General features: G+C 41.7%; 1 protein-coding gene across 3 annotated transcripts; it reads right to left on the bottom strand.

Moving 5' to 3' along the window:
* Nucleotides 1–796: 796 nt before the first annotated feature.
* On the bottom strand, nt 797–19891 carry UGT10287A (UDP-glucosyltransferase). 3 transcript variants are annotated; one of them, XM_028169675.2, is made up of 9 exons: nt 19791–19891; nt 9809–9961; nt 7892–7979; nt 6885–7077; nt 5921–6112; nt 5149–5365; nt 2943–3162; nt 2082–2301; nt 797–1074 (listed from the first exon to the last, which is right to left on the bottom strand). In XM_028169675.2, exons 2-9 carry the CDS (start codon nt 9956–9958, stop codon nt 810–812), a joined length of 1545 nt encoding a protein of 514 aa, XP_028025476.2. In that variant the 5' UTR covers nt 9959–9961; nt 19791–19891; the 3' UTR covers nt 797–809. The 3 variants fall into 3 exon arrangements, with proteins under 3 accessions (XP_028025476.2, XP_028025477.2, XP_089584866.1); XM_028169676.2 differs by lacking the exon at nt 19791–19891 and adding an exon at nt 17325–17533; XM_089728740.1 differs by lacking the exon at nt 19791–19891 and adding an exon at nt 16077–16176.
* Nucleotides 19892–22396: the final 2505 nt, after the last annotated feature.

Below are 22396 nucleotides of genomic sequence, written 5' to 3'. Positions count from 1 at the left end.
GAAACGAGATCGTGATCCGTGGTACGCCAATTAAATAGCCGATTACAACCGAACTATATTAAATGTATGTCTATACTAATATTATAAAGAGGAAAGATTTGTTTGTTTGTTTGTATTGAATAGGCTCCGAAACTACTGAACCGATTTAAAAAATTCTTTCACTGTTGGAAAGCTACGCTATCCCCCGGTGACATAGGCTATATTTATTATATTTTCAAAAAGATTAGGGATTCTTACTGAAACTTCAATAATGTAACCCAATGTGTAAAAAAATTACCTAAAATTCTTTACATCGCGAGCGCTACTTCCCAAGCGAAGCCGGGGCGGGCCGCTAGTAATAGAATAAATTTATAACACGAAACAGCAAAGCTGTCAACGTGAGGCAAACATTATAATTCAGAACATCAATTATTCATCCGTCTATAATTTTTTTTAATGGTCTTAATAACTTAGCGAACACTTACCTTTTAAATTTGCTATTTGTGTTAACAGTTGATAGCACCTCACTGATTAGATATTCTAAAAGGTGGATCGCTGAAAATCGTCTTGGCTTAGAAAGTAGTTAGTCCAATTCGAGTACACAAAAGTATGATTAATTTGTTGTTTCTTCAGGTTTAAATCTGCTACAATTACGGCCTATTAATCGTTTAACATATGTGAAAATGCACACACGTTTTGTCCATGTACATGTACATGCTGTTCTAAAAAGTCCATAAGAAACCTTAACTAATATTCAACCTTTCATTGAAAAGCTACATATTTCATTGTCGTCAGGTACAAAATAAAATTATACAAAATCAGTCTACAATTTAATTCGTTTTCTTATTACTAGTTACGCTTATACGAGAAAATAAACGTCTTACAATTTTATAGATCACAATCAATAATACTAAAACAACAGTGAGGAGATCTAAGTATAACTTCTGGTACAAGGGCATTTGCAGTGCTGGTGAGCGCAAATGGAGAGCTCCTCTAGTCTTTACGACGTGCTCCACCCAGTGCACCAGTTCAACACCGGGAGACACCGGCCGATCATGATATATCAACGATGTTTCCTTTGCTATCTCCTTATATCTGTAGAATATAATTTAGTTATAGTTTCATGCGCTTTACAAAAGTCCAAAAAAGACGGTACGTTACTGGATGATTATGAGTATAAATATAAGTTCATGGTGTAGCTGTTTGAAATCATGCCATTGCCGTGCGTTTTTTTTTTCAATAGTGCTGAAGGGAACCCGTGGTGAAGTTTATTCATAACTAGCTGACCCGGCAGACTTCGTAGTGCCTCAATCGATAAATAAAAGACCTAAACTTTTGTATAAAATAAACTTAAAACAAACAAAAGGAATCTGTCTGACGGGGGACACATCAAAGGAAAAACAAAATTGTTATTTTTATTTAATTTCGATCATTTTCATTTTTATCTACCTTTTAAACCTTCTCTGGACTTCCACAAATAATTCAAGACCAAAATTAGCCAAATCGGTTCAGCCGTTCTCGAATTTTAGCGAGACTAACGAACAGCAACTCATTTTTATATATATAGATAGATTTTATATTCATAATGTGCATTGTAAAATCCACACGTTTACAACGTCAATTCCATCACCTTCGTTGTTAAATTATGACAATTCTTATTTGTGGATCATGTTGTGGATTGATTTGTATTAACACGTTCTATCTTGAATTTCAATGAACTTCCTTATCAAACGTCTCGAGCAAGGCAGTTAGTCCTTCTCCAATCGTAGACTACTTCACTAAAGGCTAAACCTAACCACTTATCACCTTCCGCTTAGAATTCAGCCTGAAAATATGGTTGTACGGTTTGCACATACCTAAATAATACGTGGACACGCCGTGCGTCGTTATTGTGGTGTCAGGTTATTTTATTATATTCTTAGAGCAGTGCACTTAGCAACACGCACTCGTTAAGACGTTACCATCTGTGCTTTACCAATATAATAAAGGTGCTCAAACAACACACTAACTCTTTGGAACTCAACAAAACTTCCCCTTGGACCCCAACAATGGTGTTTATCTGTTATAGTTATGCAACAATTATAACATGCATTATAATTTACCTTGGATTTGAAAAGATTTCTTCAATAGCAACTTTAAGATCATCCGCCATTGTGTATGAAAGATACACAATTTTCCCAAATCCCACTCTAGCAGACCTTTCGGCATTCATAAACTGATCAGCGAACACAGGTATCGTGATAATTGGTACACCAAAATGAACACTCTCAATCGTAGAGAGCAACCCGCCGTGTGTAATAAAAAGTAAACAATTCGGATGTGCTGTAATAGTTAAAGACATATTTACTGAACTGTTGTTGAATTTTCTCTATTGAATGTTCACGAATGACTTCCACGCTGAAGGAATAATATCGTGTAGGTACCAACCACTACCCCTCCTAATGCGTTTCGGTTTGAAGGGTGGAGCAGCCGTTGTCAGTATACTTGATACCTTAAAACTTATATCTCAAGGTGAGTGGCGCATTTACGTCGTAGATGTCTATGGGCTCCAGTAACCACTTAACACCAAGTGGGCTGTGAGCTCGTCCACCCATCTAAGCAATAAAAAAAAGGTAAAAAATCTCTTTGATACAAAAATTTATGTGTGACATCAAAGTATTGCCCCAGCTCACCACAAACTGACAATGGTATTACTTGAGCTGATGTAATTATAGACATCATACAACAGTTTAGGCCACCAAAATTGGTATTATACCTCCTACCCATCAGCTAAAGTTTAGCTGATGGGTAGGTATAATACCAATTTTATCTATATTTATGCTATTAATTAAACTATTTTGATATACCCCATCTACTTGTGCTAAGCTTTGAGGGCTTTAGTCCAATATTATTCATGTTAATTCCCTAATTAACTGTATTTACAACTATTTCATTTTGTAAAATATAAAGATTATTTTACGTACCTAAAATACTTTGTTGGGGTGCCCATTTAACAACGTGTATGTTTTTAGGAAGTCCAGAGAATTCTTCCTCAAATTTCCAAATTACTGTATACTTTAGGCCACTGAATAATTTTATCAAACTTTTCCTTAACCTATCTGGCATCTCTTTGCTCTTCAAATTAGAGCCCATGCTAAAATAAATCACTCCGGTCGATGCACTATCCAATACTTTCTTTAGATCCTGTAAAATAGTTAGCTATTCTTAATCTACAATATCAAAAGAATTGGTTTTGTTAAGCAAGCTGCCTGTCTCTCCTTCTCTCTCTGTTAAGCTTCTAACATGCTTCTCAATTCCGTAAGAGTTAATCCGTAATTCCGTAAGAGTTACCGGGGCGGATCCCAATACGCGAGGGTAATTGCGAAATAGTTATTAGTGCAACAAGGAGCAAAGTTGTTTTTTGTTTCGAGTGCTGATTTTGAGTCCAGAGCAAGCGAAGGATTCTATGATTGATTCACGAGCGTAGCAAGTGATTCAAAGCTAGAATCCTGAGTGTAGTGAGGGACTCAACAGCACGAGATGCAAAAAACATTGCTCTCGTGTAGCACACATAACTTTTCACCTCAGCAGTGAGAACACATTAGGAAACATAGAAATGAACGGGAATAGATTGAAATAACATTTAAAAAAAAAACTAATTTCTTTATTACAAATATCTTTAATTTTTTAGGTATTACGCGTTTCCGAACATGTTTTCTTTGAGGTCGAATTCCAAAATCGAATTTCGAAGGGGTTTGTTTTTTTCATTCGCTTTTTTATATGCATGTGAAAGAGACAGAGCACCGTAAAATTCGTTAAATGTTTCAAATTTATGGCTGAAAAATGTCAATTCGTGGTACTGAAGATTGAAAAATTAAAAAGCTACTTTGACCCACACTCGAACTAAAATCGCGTTTTGTTCACTGTTGTCTCGCAGCAAAAGAGGCGTGTTTGAGCTACTGAGGTGAAAATATTCATTTTGCTAAGCTTTATAAAATCAAACTACTTTTGCCGTTTAATCTCGCAATTTTTATTGTCATTATATTATTTCTGACATTTTAAATACTTTTCCAAAAATTACAAGAGTTTTCGCGGCTACGATATACTTTTTATCGAGCTTTCGCTACGAGCCTTTTTATCGTCGACAGTTGAATACGACTAACTACCCTCTATTTTTCTATAAAAATATTTCTAGAATTATTCAAGAAATAGCAAAAGTAGTTTTTTATTTACGTCTACGACTCGCGAAGACGAAGGAGAATACTATAAGCTTTATATTTATATTATAACAAATGTGAATCTACACATCGAAGGAAATAATATAGAATTTATTTAGCCCTGTCTTACCACTAATGCGACCGACGCCCTAACTTTTGGACTAAAACTAGACGTAGCACAGGATAGAGACGCCTGGGCATCTGGGCAGCGGCTTGGCTTTGCTCCTGGCACGGTAGGCAGCGGCTTGGCACTGCCCTTGGCATTGCTGAAGTCCATGGGCGACGGTAACCACTCACCATCAGGTGGGCCGTATGCTCGTCTGCCTACAAGGGCAATAAAAAAAAAACTATGGGGAGGCCTTTACCCAATCCGGGGTTCTTGCTAACTAAATTTTACTGTTTCATTACAAAACTCTCTTATTTTATCCTAAACATTAATACATACAATTTGTATATTAATTATTTTTAATTTTTTTTTGTAAAGGCAAGAAATAAATGGCTTATTATTATTATTATGTGTCTAAACACTGCCTCGCCTGAGAAGACTGCAGGACACACTCCGGCGAGGTGGGCAACAATCGGCCGGAGTGTTAGGGACTATTGGGCGAGAAACCGGCGAACTATACGGGCATTATACGGGCATTTTTCACTGGTGGTAGGACCTCTTGTGAGTCCGCACGGGTAGGTACCACCGCCCTGCCTATTTCTGCCGTGAAGCAGTTAATGCGTTTCGGTTTGAAGGGTGGGGTAGCCGCTGTAACTATACTGAGACCTTAGAACTTATATCTCAAAGATGGGTGGCGTATTTACGTTGTAGATATATGGGCTCCAGTAACCACTTAACACCAGGTGGGCTGTGAGCACGTCCACCCATTTAAGCAATAAAAAAAAAAAAAAGACTGCGTTTTGCATTTGGGCCACCACCGACTTTTTGTTGTGACCAAGCGTCTCGAGAGGTTATTATTATTATTACCTCTGGCAAAGGTTCGACCTTTTCCTCAACGTGAAACCCACCGACAGTCTTGTAGTTTTGCGGCAGTCTCACGGCAGGCGCATATGACAAATGACTGTTACTGAGAACCAATGAACCATTGAACTGCACATCTTCAAACGTTGGCGAGATCAGACCTCTCTTCTCTATCACTGGTACTACCGCTTTGTTATAGAAATCTTCTTGACCACTATTTTTACTGCAATTTATAAGACATCAGCACAGCGTTGGGATCCTCAAATCAGAAGAATAAAAAGAAGGTATAAGGTCAGATCTACTTTTTAATTAGTCATTTAAATCAATTTGTCACATCTGATTCCCAAGCCATTCCTTAAATTTAATAAATTAGAATCAATTACAATTTGAATAAAATATTCGACCTCATACGATCTTCTATGCGGCGACTCACTTTGGCCTCTTGTAGTGAGTCAACGATATGCCCAATCGATTTTTTGGTAGCAATCCTTTTTCATATACCAATCTCAGAACAACTCAAACCGCCCGATTTTTTTATTTTAATCGACTTTCTCTGCGATTCACACCACAGTACGTATGGTCAGGCCACCACGACAAAAAAATACGAGGGAGGTACGTCTATCGTCCTCATAATTATCGGCCACTGCATCCTGATGATGATGATGACGATTGCATCCTGATCCATACGACCCGTATTGTTTAATTTTCCATTGAAACTCTCTCATACCTATACTCTCTTATATAATTTAAGTAAAATTTAAAATTTTAATCCACTCACACTTGATACAGTGTTCGTAACAGAATCCACAAGTTCTGAACTCTCTGGAAGAAATTGAACGGTGGAATGTTACGCCCAACAACATCGGTATTATAAGCTGGATGGAGAGCCTCGTCAATCAACCTCGTCACCATCCAATGGGTTTGAATACTTGAGACCCAGATCAACGGGGCATTAAAAATTGCGGCATAACTGAAAAAAAGCATTAGGCGAAATAATATGAATGCATATCCAGGGACGTCTTTAACTAGGCTGGGGCTCTTGGGCACACAAGAATTTGAGGCCCTTTTGGAAAGTAAAAAAAGCGAATTATAATAACATTTTTTTACTGAGTACGATCATTTAATAAAGGTAATCAAATACAGTATGATATAATATGTCATTAATGATATTAGAATGCTGCTGATTTTTTGGTTACGGTTACGATAACGGTTTCCAAACTAATTTCGTCAATATAATCTAAAATTATTGCTATGGTAAAACGTGAGACATAGATTGCATTTTCATATCAGCTTTAAATAAAATATTTTTCAGCGCCTTTTTTTAAATTTACCCGGTTGCTACTGTAGCGCCACTTTTATTTAGCAGATTTTAACGGACACTTTTTACACACAGAGACGGTCCTCCTTACCTCTACCCTCCATATTAGTACAGTAGGAATAGGCGCAGTTATCGATATAATGGCGTAGTACCTTTTAAATACCTTCTGACAAGATTATTGATTTGTGAAAAAAGTGTAATGTGACCGACAAATATGTTTTGAGAATAAATGTGTAAGAGAAATTGTCGGTCCTTCGGGGCCCCTGAGAATGGGGGCCCTGGGCACGGGTCCCGTGTGCCCTTATGGTGAAGACGGTATTGTGCATATCTGATGCTACACACACATATTCAATCAAACATCTACATCGGCTTTAACCAATTATAAATACGACGTAGCACTCACAGAACAACACACAAAACTCACCTAGCACAAATTTCTGTGAACATCCATTCAGCAATGACGATATCGAACTTCTGTTTTGGATCGTTGATTAATCTCGAAACATTCTCATTGTTGTATGTGTTCATCTCTACTGCGTTCATTACAAGATGAATCCCACCGTTATCAACTTTCGGTACTTTACCCTCGAGGATCACATTTAAATTTAGGGAAGTCTCTGAAAATAAAATATGTTTGTTACGACTTAATCCGGCTCGAATGAAGGTACTTTTTGTGTCCGATTAGAGATATTGCGGGAAGGAAAGAGAAATCGACGAAGAGAAACAATGAGATTCTGAACTGATTGAACTTGATCTTGTGGAGGAGAAACGCTGGAGCAGTCAATCTCCGTCGATTATAATCCATACCCAAACTGACGGCTTAAGTCCCCCAGTAGTAGGTATGCAACCACATAGCATCATAGATTAATATATTATCAGATGCCTCGGAGTTAATACATTCTGCACGCCATTTAAGTTCAAAACCGTTCATACCATTTTTATGACAATTAAAGGCGAGTTACTGTTGTTGTTGTTTTTTTTTTATTGTTTAGATGTTTGGACGAGCTCACAGCCCACCTGGTGTTAAGTGGTTACTGGAGCCCATAGACATCTACAACGTAAATGCGCCACACACCTTGAGATATAGTTCTCAGGTCTCAGTATAGTCACAACGGCTGCCCCACCCTTCAAACCGAAACGCATTACTGCTTCACGGCAGAAATAGGCGGGGCCGTGGTACCTACCCGTGCGGACTCACAAGAAGTCCTACCACCAGTAATTACGCAAATTATAATTTTGCGGGTGTGATTGTTAATGGTAATGCTTACGTTTCAACCGTTTCTATATATTTTTTATTTAATTTTTTGCTTCTTCCTCATATACCTGGCTTCGCTACACAAGTTAGTGATATACTGATTTGCGAAAACAATACGCACAAGATGTACAATTTACTGTTACACTTTCTTTTTATTTTGCGCATTGAATACTTACTGGGTAGAATATCTATGTTACTGCTAACGTCGATTTGTCTGAACTTCGGATCCGTGTTATCCACCGGATATGGGGTTATGTATGTCACCTACAATAAATTAGAGGTGAAAAAAAATCACGTTATTTTAACAAACAAAACTCTAGTCTAAATTGCGCTTGTGGATAGAAGAGAAAAAATTAAGTACTTGTAAAAAAATAATTAAAGTGAAAATCTAATAGATAATATACAGCATTCAAATAATAGAAAAACAGATGGTACTTCATAATTTGACTGGTTAAATAGGGTAGCAATGGATTATGACCATAATTCAAGAGGTCAACTTGGATTTTTTATTATTAGAAGAAAATGTTTCTGAAAAAGGCACATTAATAAATCATTTTGGCAAAGAAGCGCGCCCATCACTGTTTATGGATCAGATATTACCAGCAATGAACTAAATAGATAGCTAACTGTTTTCATGCTCACTAAACTCTAATGCGGGATTTATATTACGAAATTAGTGTCATGCATGATGAGCTCAGTTTCACGAAAGTAGTTTCGATATATGCGAAAGTAATTTCGTCAAAAAATTAGTGTCGCGAAATCCACAGTATCGCAGTAACCATGGCGCCATCACCATCAAAGCTATATTCTATGCTATATGCTATATTCAATGTAGTTAAAGAAATGCTTATATACCTACCTATAAACATAAGAAAGGACTATCAAGAAGAAAAAAAAGTTGGTAGATTCGAGGATGGTCAACAAGAAGGCATTTAGGTGCAATGAAGTTAGTCTCTGAATTAGGAGATGAAGATCCTGAGAGTTATAAAAACTATTATCGAATGAGTGAAGATAATTTTGCCTTTTTACTGTAGGTGTTTCGGGTCCCAGAGACACCCTTGTCGCTGATATTCATTAATAAGATCTATATTTTTATCTGTACTCCATCGTTGGTTTGCCATTTTCAACGCTCGAAGCGCGTCCGAACTAACAATACACACGTCCGCACAGCGCAGGACCTTTCGCAACATTAGTTTCACGTCGCGTCTACACTATGAAATTAGTTGCATGACACTAATTTCACCAAAAAATCTCGCAGGGCACGAAACTAATTTCCTGCATGAAATTAAAGCATGCATTACGAAAGTATTAAATTACACGTGAAACTGTTGGTAAAACTCTAATGTCACGAAATTAATTTCACGCCACTAATTTCGTAATGTAAATTCGCCTTAGAGATCTATCAATGGTGCGTATTGCAGCATATAATAAAATTAAACAAAAAACTTACGTTCTAAAATATGTGTAGGTGCTATGTAAATATCTTTGTATTTATTAAAAACGAACCTAGAACTTTGGCTTTTATAAAAATTAGGCGTAATAGTAGATTAGATGTACTGTGATTCCGCGCGGATTGATGGCACCGTCCTTCCACGTTCTGCAGCGAAACAGTTCCGGTCCAATTGGCGTTCCAATTTTATGGGTAGCCCGACTATTATCTGTTGAGATCATCGATGTGATCTTTCCACTTCGTTAAAGTACCCAAATCGAAATGTTTATAGGCTTCTTTCTAGGGGGAGGCTGACGAGAGAGATGTGCTCCGCACTAAACGCTTCACTCTCCCCACTTTGCCTTTTCTGTCTCATGCGAGGCTCGGACGTGGTTTGTTGAGTGACAGAAGGTTTTAGTTGGTTCGACTCCGACATACCCCGCCCGCCATCCCCAGTGGAGGGTGGGAGTATGGCGATTTCCTCTTGACCAAAAAAAGGCTTCTTTCTACAACTACTTAACAACTACAACTACCTTGTGTGCTTATAAAAAGTAGTACTAACAAAAATTCTCTTTACGAAATAATAACAAAAGATTATCTCTCGGCTCGTGTTTCCTCTTATTTGGTTCCTCTTATGAGGTCCAAACCGTAAATTGAAATTCACCTCATGTCCCCTTTTCAGCAAATGCTTTACAATTCCATATCCGAGTATGCTGTGACTCTTCCCTGGCATAGAAAAGACCACCAACACCTTGTAAGCGTCACATGTGCACAGCAATAATGTGACGCATAACAACAATATCCACTTGGTCATTTTCTGAAATAAAAAAATACAAGAGTTTTTTTTATTATTAGGATTTTTTTAAGCTATTGCATAGATTTTATCGCAGGCCTTGAGCGCGGCTTGAGAGCGCAATCATGAAATCCCGTAACGAAAAAAACCTTCCACCCCTCACTACGCCTACTATGTAACTCGCGTTCAACACATTCACACGTTGCGCTTGTGTAGTGTTTAAAGTAAGAAGTCTAAACACCGATTTGTGTACTATCAAAATATGTGATATAATTTGGTGGGTAACACAACGATTATTTCCCAGTTCCGATTGCATCACCTTTCAGTCCGGACGTGTTTTTACGAAAAACTGTCGCTGCCGCCGTCGCGATCTTGTGTCTCGAGTTTCGCTGCATTGTCGTTGTCGCATCGATCGCGGCATTGTTGCGAATTCTTGACGCACTATCGCTGGTGTCGCGACCTTGTGTCGTAAAAGCAACTCGAACTTGTTGATTGTGCATTCGTAACGACTTCACATTATCATCCACTCATATCATTTATTAAATTTATTTATTTATTCGGCGAGTAAAACAGTCTCTTTCGAGACTAACCCCCCGCTGAGATCACCGCTTGTTGTGGCATTCTCACAACCCAGTGGGGCCCCACCTTCCCAACTTCCACCCCAATCCTAGCCGACTGCCGTTTTCACGGCAAAGGCACTCCCCCCCTTGTAGCTGGCACAGCGCAGGGGGTGAACTCCTACTCAGGGGACTCGCCTTTCGGCGAGTGTGCCTTAAGTCCCGGGGACGCCCCCCCCCGGGCACAACAAACAATGGAGGAAGAACTGCTAGGATTTCTAGGGTCACTCGCGGAGAAGTACCCGATACTCACTAACCTCACGGCCGAATTCGCGGCCTACAGGGCCGCCCGCGCAAGTCCCGCCCCGCCCGCGTCCCTCGCCGCGTCGTTTCGAGCCGCGCAGTCATGCCCCGCCCCCAAATCCAATTTGAGCGCACGTACGCACGTAGCGACTCAGGAAGCGCCTAGCGCCAACGAAGCGCCTAACGCACCCGCGACGTCTTTCACGCCAATCTCATCCGTCGCGTCGTCCGTAATCATCAACTCAGGTTCAGACTCCGATACCGGATCGGAGATGGACTTCGAGTCCGCGACGAGCCCGCAGCCTGGAACCTCGGATGGGTTCCAAACGGTAAAACGCGGGAAAAAATGTACTCGCGTCGTGGAGTCCCGGAGCTCCACGACAAAACAAACAAAGTCAGCGACTGCCTCCCGTCCGCAGGTAGTCGTGACACCGGAGTCGGACTCCGGCCGCCGCGCAACCCCACCGCCACGTCCCAAGCCCGCGCCCGCGCAAAAAACCGTCGTCCCGCCCCCGCTGATTCTCCAGGAGAAGTCAGCATGGAACCGCGTCTCCCAGGCCCTTCAGGCAAACAAAATAAACTATACCCATGCGCGTAACGTCGCGCATGGGATTCAAATCAAGGTCGCAACGCCGGGCGACCATAGGGCTCTATCCGCGTACCTCCGAAAGGAGAACATAGGTTTCCATACCTATGCTCTTCAGGAGGACCGCGAGCTCCGCGTAGTAATACGCGGAGTTCCGAAGGAACTCGACATAGAGTACGTCAAGGAGGATCTGACCGCTCAGTCCCTCCCGATAGTAAGTGTGCACCGGATGCAAAACGGACGCGACAAAAAACCATATAACATGGTTCTAGTCGCACTAGAACCAACCCCGGAGGCCAAGAAAAAGATCGCATATCTCGCGACAGTATGTGGCCTATCCGGGGTTACCATTGAAGCCCCCCATAGACGTGGCACTCCCGGACAGTGCCACAGATGCCAACTCTATGGCCACTCGGCTCGGAATTGCCACGCGCGCCCCCGCTGCGTGAAGTGCCTCGGCGATCACGCCACGTTAGATTGCTCGCGAGTTAGGGAAACCGCGACCGAACCTCCAAGCTGTGTCCTATGCCTTAAGCAAGGGCACCCCGCGAATTACCGTGGATGTCCTAGGGCTCCGCGTAAACGTCCGACCCACCCAGCCCCCCGTACCGTCGGCCCAAAGACTTCGGTGCCTTCAGCACCGAAACCCGCCTTCGTACCGGCTGCGGTTCCCACCGTCTCGGCGTGGAATAAACCGCTGCCGTATACGAAGTCGGGAACACAAACCGCACCCCAGCCCCCGCTCGCGACACGTCCCGCGCCGCAGCCCCTGCTCGCACCTCCCCCCGCGCCCGCGTACCGTCCCCCGCAACCCTCAGCCGTCAACGACTTCACGCTCGTGCGCGACTTCGTCACCGCGGTCAACTTCGACCGTCTGCGATCGTTCGCAGACGCGATGCGAAGGGCGGTAAACCCCGAACAACGGCTCGCGGCCGCGTTCGAATACATGGACGTTTACGAGTCCGTGGCCCGTACTTTCTAAAATCACCGGTAATCAATGGCGCAAAACGCTAGAGAGAAACCATATTCCCTTACGTTAGCATTCTACAATGCTAACGGACTCGCGCGGCAACGCGATCAAATTTACGAATTCCTCCGCGACAATCTTGTAGATATTCTGCTAGTGCAGGAGACCTGCCTGAAGCCCTCGCGTCGTGACCCGAAAGTCGCGAATTACGTCATGGTTAGGAATGACAGACTCACCGCCTCCAAAGGCGGGACTGCCATTTACTATAGGCGGGCCCTGCACGTTGTCCCTCTCGATACTCCCTCGCTCTCACATATCGAGGCGTCAGTGTGCCGCATCTCGCTGACGGGACACCAGCCGATCGTCATCGCATCCGTTTATCTCCCCCCGGACAAGCCCCTTCTGAGCAGTGACATCGAGTCACTGTTCGGCATGGGAGACTCCGTCATCCTGGCAGGCGATTTAAATTGCCACCACACTAGGTGGAACTGCCACAGTTCAAACATAAACGGTAGGCGTCTCGACGCGTTTATAGACGACCTTACCTTCGAAGTGGTCGGTCCCCCAACTCCAACATGTTATCCGTATAACATCGCGCTCCGTCCGAGCACTATAGACCTGGCACTGCTGAGGAACGTAACTCTGCGCTTGCGTTCCATCGAAGCAATGTCAGAGCTCGACTCAGACCACCGACCTGTCGTTATGCAGCTCGGTCGCCCCCACAACCCAGTCACAGCTACGAGGACCATGGTGGACTGGAAGAAGCTGGGCAAATGCTTAGCCGATGCCGCTCCACCAATCCTCCCCTGCGGCCCGGATTCAACTCCATCCCCCGAGGACACAGTCGAATCCATAAACATCATCACGGATCACATCTCTTCCGCGATCATAAGATCCTCAAAAGAAGTCGATGTGGAGGATAGCTTTCACCGCATCAGACTGTCCCCCGAACTTAGGAACCTCCTAAGAGTTAGAAACGCGGCAATCCGGGCCTACGATCAACTTCCCACGCACTCAAACCGGATTCGGATGCGTCGTCTACAGCGGGATGTAAAATCTCGCCTAAGCGACGCCCGAAATGAGAATTGGGATAGTTACTTAGAAGGACTCGCGCCCTCTCATCAAGCATACTGGCGACTAGCAAGGACTCTCAAGTCCGAAACTACCGCTACTATGCCTCCTCTCGTACGCCCTTCAGGCCAACCACCGGCTTTCGATGACGATGACAAGGCAGAGTTGCTGGCCGATGCACTGCAAGAGCAGTGCACCACCAGCACTCAATACGCGGACCCCGAACACTCCGAGGCAGTCGACAGGGAGGTCGAGCGCAGAGCTTCCCTGCCACCCTCGGACGCGTTACCCCCATTACCTCTGACGAAGTTAGAGAAGTAATAGATAACCTTCAACCTAAGAAGGCACCCGGCTCCGACGGCATCCGCAACCGCGCGTTAAAACTCTTACCAGTCCAACTGATAACAATGTTGGCTACCATCTTAAATGCCGCTATGACGCACTGCATCTTTCCGGCGGTATGGAAAGAAGCGGACGTTATCGGTATACACAAGCCGGGCAAACCGAATAATGAAACCGCTAGTTACCGTCCGATTAGTCTCCTCCCAGCGATAGGCAAAATTTACGAACGGCTCCTTCGGAAACGCCTCTGGGACTTCGTTACCGCGAATAAAATTCTAATAGACGAGCAGTTTGGATTCCGCGCCAAACACTCGTGCGTACAACAAGTGCACCGCCTCACGGAGCACATCTTAATAGGGCTAAATAGGCGTAAACAAATCCCGACCGGCGCCCTCTTCTTCGATGTAGCGAAGGCGTTCGACAAAGTCTGGCACAACGGTTTGATCTACAAACTGTACAACATGGGAGTGCCAGACAGACTCGTGCTCATCATACGAGACTTCTTGTCGAACCGTTCGTTTCGATATCGAGTAGAGGGAACTCGTTCTCGTCCCCGTCATCTGACAGCCGGAGTCCCGCAAGGCTCCGCACTCTCCCCGTTACTATTTAGCTTGTATATCAACGATATACCCCGGTCTCCGGAGACCCATCTAGCGCTCTTCGCCGATGACACGGCTATCTACTACTCGTGTAGGAAGATGTCGTTGCTTCATCGGCGACTCCAGATCGCAGTAAACACCATGGGACAGTGGTTCCGGAAGTGGCGAATAGACATTAACCCCACGAAAAGCACAGCGGTGCTATTCAAAAGGGGTCGCCCTCCGAATACCACTTCGAGCACCCCACTCCCCAATAGGCGCGTAAACACCTCCGCCGTTAGCCCCATCACTCTCTTTGACCAGCCCATACCGTGGGCCTCGAAGGTCAAATACCTAGGCGTCACCCTCGACAGAGGGATGACATTCCGTCCCCACGTAAAAACGGTACGCGATCGCGCCGCGTTTATACTAGGACGACTCTACCCAATGCTTTGTAGACGAAGCAAACTGTCCCTCCGTAACAAGGTAACCCTCTACAAAACTTGCATACGCCCCGTCATGACGTATGCAAGCGTAGTGTTCGCTCACGCGGCCCGCACCAACTTGAAACCCTTTCAGGTTATACAATCCCGATTCTGCAGGATAGCCGTCGGAGCACCATGGTTCCAGAGGAACGTGGACCTCCACGATGACCTGGAGCTCGACCCCGTCAGTAAGTATCTACAGTCGGCATCGCTGCGCCACTTTGAGAAGGCGGCACGACATGAGAACCCTCTTGTCGTGGCCGCCGGAAACTACATACCCGATCCTGTAGACCGTTTGGTAAACCGTCGACGTCGCCCAAAGCACGTCATCACGGATCCTCCTGATCCATTAACGGTGCTTTTAGGCAATACAAGCACCGGTCACCGTCGTCGCCGAACCCGTCGCTTGCGACGAAGGGCTCGACGAGCGAATTAACCCACAGACACAGCCCACTGAGTTTCTCGCCGGATCTTATTTTATTGTTGTTTTAATATTACAATAGTCGATTTATAATTGCACAAGTTGATAAAAAATGCTATGCAATAGCTTTACCGCGGCAGTCTCCGAGTGCCACACGTCTTTTTTTATTTTTAGGTTTTGTCTAGTAGGTACTTCATTAATCTGCCGCAGAACAACGCACTGACTTACTGGTTTTTTAATCTTCAATATTATATTCCAAAACATTTAGCAATAATTTTTCGAACGTGTCGTTCAATGCAATTTACGTTGTAATTTCAGAACTCATCGTCAGGTAAGCACTCAGAAATGAAGCCATAAGCGTTTTTACGCCGTTAACAAAACTCAAATATTCGAAAATAGAAATGTTCGCATTTCATCATTATCATGATCATATCAATACAGAGACATCCACTGCGGGAAAGAGGCCTCCCCAAGATTCGCCATTATTGGCGATGCATTCTTGCATCCAGCGGATTCCCATGGCTTTCCAACTTCACATTTGCAAAGTCCGAAATTTGTATAATAATAATCACGCAAGTATAGTTATTCGAATGTAACTTCGCAAAAATATAGTTCATAGCTTGAATTAGCATACAGGATTATGGCAAATAAAATGTTCCGGATAATGCCTGATTTTTATGCTATGATAAATACGACAATGTGTTCTATTTGGGAAGAAGTGTTACTGGTGGCCCGGGGTCCTTTTCAGTTTCACCAGGACAAGTGAGCGAGCAAAGCCTCAGCCAGGTAGACAATGTGTTCGCTTCACGAACCAGCTAATTTTACGTACCAATGGATCTACACAAGCAACTCTTCATTAACGTGTTTCTAAATTCCAACTGACAAGTAAACACGTCTAGTAATATATATTTTATCTCAACAAGCCACTGGAGTTTACGACTCAATCACTACATACAGTTATGTTTTTATCAGTAGCAATATATTCAGTTATCAAGAGTTGAAGCGGTCACCCTGAAGTGCTCATCCGATAATACCAAAAACAAAAAGATTATGAACTACAAAGTTATGGAGAGATAATTGAAATAAGTCAGTGTTTGAATTGGAGAAATAAAATTTTGAGATACTATAAGATACATGGTGGGATTTATGTTAAACACTCTCCTATCTTCCCGGAAAACAACGTAGTGTGTGAGGAGATCTCAAACATCGAGCATTTTGTTAATAACAATAGAATATTTGAACAGATTTTTCGAGGCAGTAAAAATTATCAGTCAATACTGTGGCTATAAAATTAGCGGGTAAAATTAAACCCAACCAACAGGCCTACAGATTTTCACTTGTGGTAGGACGTATTGTTAGCTGACACAGATAAGATAGGTACCACTATCCTACCAATCATTGCCCAGAAATAGACATGCATTCCAGTTTGATTGCACAGCTTGTTTAAGCAATTAGCATGATGGGTTAATGAATTCAAGGCCCACCTTTTTTTTTCGGGCCGGGGGCCGAACCTCTCACGAGGTCCCCGCGCCTGGGGGCGCGCTGGGTATGTGGGACTTGACGATCTGCAAGGTGCTAGGAGCAGACCGCGGGCCCAAGGAATTTTAGGGCCCTACCACACTAAGCGACTCCCCTGCACTCTTACACCCGACATCCGATCTCCGTCCGGGGTCAAAACCTGATCAGAGTAGGAGGGTTCCCGCGGTCAACACTACAACCAGACACGCGGCGCGACCCCGAGGACGCCCGACCGACGGGTCGTCGAGGCAATGGTCGACGACCAACGCTCGGCGGCGGCAGCACGGTGCCGAGAGGGAAGAAGAGCTTTCCCTCTCCCGTTCCACCACCTCCTTCTTTATGATAGTGGACTCGCAGAAGTCGAGATTCAAGGTCCACCTGATTTAAGATGGTTACTGGAGCTTATAGACATCACAACGTGTCATGTCAACAGACATCATATTGTAATACAGCTGTCACACACTTCAAACGAGAATGAATAATTACTTCGTTGTAATAATAGGTAAAAAAAAACCTTATCAACGTTAATATAATAAAGTTAAATAAATTATTCACTTACCAAGATTTTATATTGTAAAAACTAATCAAAGATAGTCTCACTAACAATAAATTACTTAATAAAAATATAGATTTATCATGAAAACCAGTTTTATTGAAAATGTTGACACAAGTGATGTGCATTGCGTACCGAATGAAAATAGCATTTATCCTGGGTCGTTGTCATTGGTAATAAGAATCGATAATAAAGATTAATTTCGTCAACTTTATCCACAAGTATCAGAGATTTTTTCAACAGTTCAATTTTATGTTTATTTATTATTTGTAATGTTTACTTAGTCACATCCGTTTGCTTGTGGTAGGAAAATTATGCTACTGTCCAATTTGTTATTGACGTGAAGTAATCATTATGGTGCCACGTTAATTACCCCTTTCTCTATCACAGGTCCCGCTACAAGATGCTTCGCAGGAAACACAATTCGTACTGAAAGTGGCCATCGTATAAAAACGGTGTTTTTCAGCCGATGACTATTGTAATAACATACATTATCAGATTTTTTATTCAACGAATTGCGGGACCTCATGAAAATGCTGGCTGACCGTAAAAAAATTAGATTTTAATTTCACGAGACTTTCGATCTTTGACAACCCTAAATCTAAATTAGTTCATTGATTTCGAAAGTGCATCCTTTACGTATTGGTACATCGGTTGCATTTTTATCACGACATTATCATATGACATTTGATAGTCTTATCAGTCGATTCCTAAGATTGCACTTTGAGAGAAGAAATTCCGCAAATTGAAATGAAAGACAATTCATATTGTTCGCTTGTAGGTCATCAGAATCATGATATGATAATAATATGATAAATCATTACGTTTGCTTGACAACTTGCAACAACTTTGGCGGCTATCTACATTAGGTACACAAACAGCTCGATCGGCTCTTACAAAGATTATCACATTTTAAAAACTCCTGATAGTTCGGCGTTGTACCAAACGTCATGGTCACTGCTAGACTAAAGACCACGGGTAGGTTTTTAGGAGCAGTAAAATCGTTCTACCCTGTTTCTAGTCCGTTGTTTCCTGTTAATATTGGAACTTGAGCTGATTCGCCCTCTCAGAACACTAAGAACGCATAGTTTGTTAATACTAAAATAGTATACTAAAAATAGTTAATATTAGATTCCGGTCACTTTAATCTGAAGCTATAACAATATAATACAATACAATGCGATGCGATGCGATGCGGTGCGATACGACACGACACGACACGACACGACACAACACAACACAACACAACACAATGCAATGCAAGATAAGCTACTTGTCAGGCAAGAATCCGGCGTGCACCTCCGAACTCTGTGCATACAGATATATGTATCTGTATTTCTAAAGTGACGTGTATGTGTGTATGTACTAAGAAAACTATGAATGTTCACAATAGAATAGAATAGAATACAACAAATAATAGTATAATATTTTATTCGATTTTCGCGAATCGTAAATATAATTTAAAACTACACCTTAACATTTTAATTTTGCGTTTTTTTATTATAATTTTTTTCCTAACCTATTAGTTGGTAGCATAAGAGGCTATTCTAACTACGCCCAGACGGGTAGGTGAGCTCACGGGTTCAACCTGAGAGAATTTGCTAACACTAGCCCCAGCAAGAATAGTGCTTCGCAGAATCTACCACCGGATCGAAATCACGACCTACTAAGAAGATCCAGCGAGAATCTCCGTGGGCCATGTCTATGGGTTAATTTGCTCGTCGAACTTGAACCGAATTAAATAAAACATAAAATAAACTATTACATATGGTTACATAATCTCAAATGACATAAACTTTTTTTTATCTATGTAATAATAGTAACAGGTTACGAAGTTGGAAGGTCACTTTGTGTTTTAATATACTAATCATCTGTATCAACAAACACTGGCCTTGACTATATACGCTGCTGTGATCACTTTTTTTTTAAAAGGTCTTATGTCTTATATAAATAATTAAGCATGTTTAAGTCTATAACATAAGAGTTAACTTTTTGAGATATGATCAGACGTAACTTGAATGATAGTTATTATGAAAACTACAAATTATATACACGTACTATAATTATTATTGGGTTTGTTCTTCTGTGAATTAATGATTAAAGTGGTCGCGTAGGTCGCTAGTCGCTAACATAAAAAAATAATAAAAAAACTGCTATTTGTTTTCCGTCGACAAATAAACATATTATTTACTTCTATACCGTTCCAAATCTACTCTTAGTTTTCTTAGTCGTCCTGTGATAGTTTAGCTTATTGTGCGCTAAGTGTTATCTTTATTTTACTATACTAGCTGTTAAAATAATATTCATATTTTCAATAACAGCCTATAGTTTATACCGTGTTAAGGGGTACCTATGCTAATAAAAAAAAGCTTACTTAGTATTAGAATATTCTAAATTTAACTTAATTAAATTCACATAATTCAATTTCATTCAATTATAATAGAAGGTAGAATTGACTGTAATGTAACTCACCTGTTTCTATACAAAAACCAATTGCAACCATTTATAAGTACATCAACGTTGAAATCTATCAGTCAACTGAGGTATGAGTGTGGCCTTAGATAATAACTAGCGTAATTTGAATATATCTAGTTTGTTCGTGTTAAGGACGAGCTTTTATATATAGATAGACATTTATTGCATTGACGGGTATGCGAACTCACAGCCATCTTAGTGTGAAGTGGTTAGTGGAGCCCATAGACATCTACAACGTAAATGCGCCACCACCTTGAGATATAAGTTCTAAGGTCTCAAGTATAGTTACAACGCCTGCCCCACCCTTAAAACCGAAACGCATTACTGCTTCACAGCAGAAATAGGCAGGGTGTAGGTAACCTACCCGTGCGGACACACAAGAGGACCTACCACCAGTAAAGTACATATGTAGAATGGTTGGCCATCTTAGAAGCACGAATGAGTGGGTATCATGAAGCCAGCTAATCTAAAAAGTTTTTAACAAGTCCTATTTTCTGTATACACTTTTCTTTCCAAGTAACAAACTCACCTCTACTATACTATTCTGTCTACGAATTACTGAAACTTTTATAATTATTCATGTTATGAACAGCAAAACAAAACTCACGCATAAGCTCACCACACGTGAGGCACGTGAACCGTAATGTCAGTTCACGAACAAAAGGAAACGCGAAAGTCTAGAAAAATTTTATAGAAAAATATACGTTAGTTAAAACAATAAAAATGTCGATGAATAACACTTTAGTCATCACAGATCATGAGAACTGTAAATTAGGTATTCAAAACGTGAGAAAACGTCAAACGTAACGAATTAAAACCGCAAGACTATAATATCGTAAAAGTAATTTTAATTATGTACCGATACGACTCGATTTTTTTTTCCCTTCCTATTCGCTTTTTTTTTGCCCGTGTAGGCAGGCGAGCATTCGGCCCACCTGATGGTGAGTGGGTACCGTCGCCCATGGACTTCAGCAATGCCAGGGGCAGAGCCAAGCCGCTGCCTACCGTTAAGTACTCTCCAGAAGCCTCGTTTGAAGAAGGACATGTTATAGCGCTCGCTTAGTCTATAAGGCTATTCCAGTCACGCGCGGACAGGCTGGTGAGCTCACGGGCTCAACCTGAGAAAATTTGCCAACACTAGCCCTACCAAGAGCAGTACTTCGCAGTTTTTTTTTTCTTATTGCTTAGATGGGTGGACAAGCTTACTGCCCACCTGGTGTTAAGTGGTTACTGGAACCCATAGACATCTGCAACGTAAATGCGCCACCCATCTTGAGATATAAGTTCTAAGCTCTCAATTATAGTTTTTTTTTTTTATAGCCTTTCCCCGATCGTGAGATCACCGGGTCTTTTTTAGTCTAAATAACTCAAAGTAAAAAGTCACCAGTAACCAGTCTACCACTGGATCGGAACCGCGACCCACCGAGAAGATCCGGCGAGAAACTACTGAGTTTCTCTACTGAGTTTCAGCCCACTGGGGCTGCATCTATGGTACAGATCACAATATTAAAACTACACATAGAATGCTTTATCAGCAATGTTTCAACACATTATGTATGTCGGGTTACGAGTATACGAGAGATATGATAGAAATACACACACGCATTCATCAGAGATCTTGTTGGCACATACTGGCTATTTATTATGCACTGACAAGGCCCAGATTATCAATTACCTAATACGTAGTCTCTAGTCTTTAGCGATATCATAAAACTGACGATGTTCTTTTCACAGCGAAGCAAAGGTGAATGACCTCACTCACGGTTGACTTGATTTTATAACCTTGATTTCTAATTTGATTTTTATTTAATATACAACGGTTTTCCTGCCGTTTAAAATGGAATATTGATATATAACTTTATTTTATTTTTATTTATGTTTAATATTACAAAGCTGAAGAGTTTGTTTGTTTGAACGCGCGCGTTGAATCTCAGGAACTACTGGTCCGATTTCAGTGTTAGATAGCCCATTTATTGAGGAAGGCTATAGGGTATATAACATCACGCTAAGAACAATACAAGCGGAGCACCAATAAATAATGTTTCAATATCGGGATTTTTTCCCTTTTCAAAGCGTCCGCTGCGTGCGCTGCAGAAACGGTTAAGCTTTCATTAAAATAATGTATAACAGAATTGTTCCCCTTTAAAAGATCTAAAAAAAAGTCCGTGACAGCATAATATGTCTATATGTTAAGGCTGGCTCACTTTAACGTTTTTTATGCCAACCAAATTTGTTCTAAAATAAAGCATTATTTATGAGCTATTCCACGCGGATGAAGTCGCGGGCAAAAGCTGGTATATTTATAAAAGTCAACTGCTTCGATTGGGAATTGAACTCATCAGCCCTGTAATACAGTAGTCAAGTAATAACCATAAGACCAACAGCACAACTTCGTCGGACACTTTTAACGTCACGTACTTTATTCCTATTACGTGGTAATACGCCTCTGAACCTTGAAACGTGAGACCTAAATCTCAATTACATCGAAATAATAACTGAGATGGGAATTAAAAGGAGTTGAATACATTGTCATGACAATTTCGCCGAGTCAGGGTGGCACCGCCAAACCAGCTCTCACGATAGAAATGAATAAAAAATGAAGA

Source organism: Bombyx mandarina, chromosome 07, assembly GCF_030267445.1.
Source record: "Bombyx mandarina strain Sakado chromosome 07, ASM3026744v2".
NCBI lineage: Eukaryota > Metazoa > Arthropoda > Insecta > Lepidoptera > Bombycidae > Bombyx > Bombyx mandarina.
This window is presented reverse-complemented; position numbering and strand designations above follow the sequence as displayed.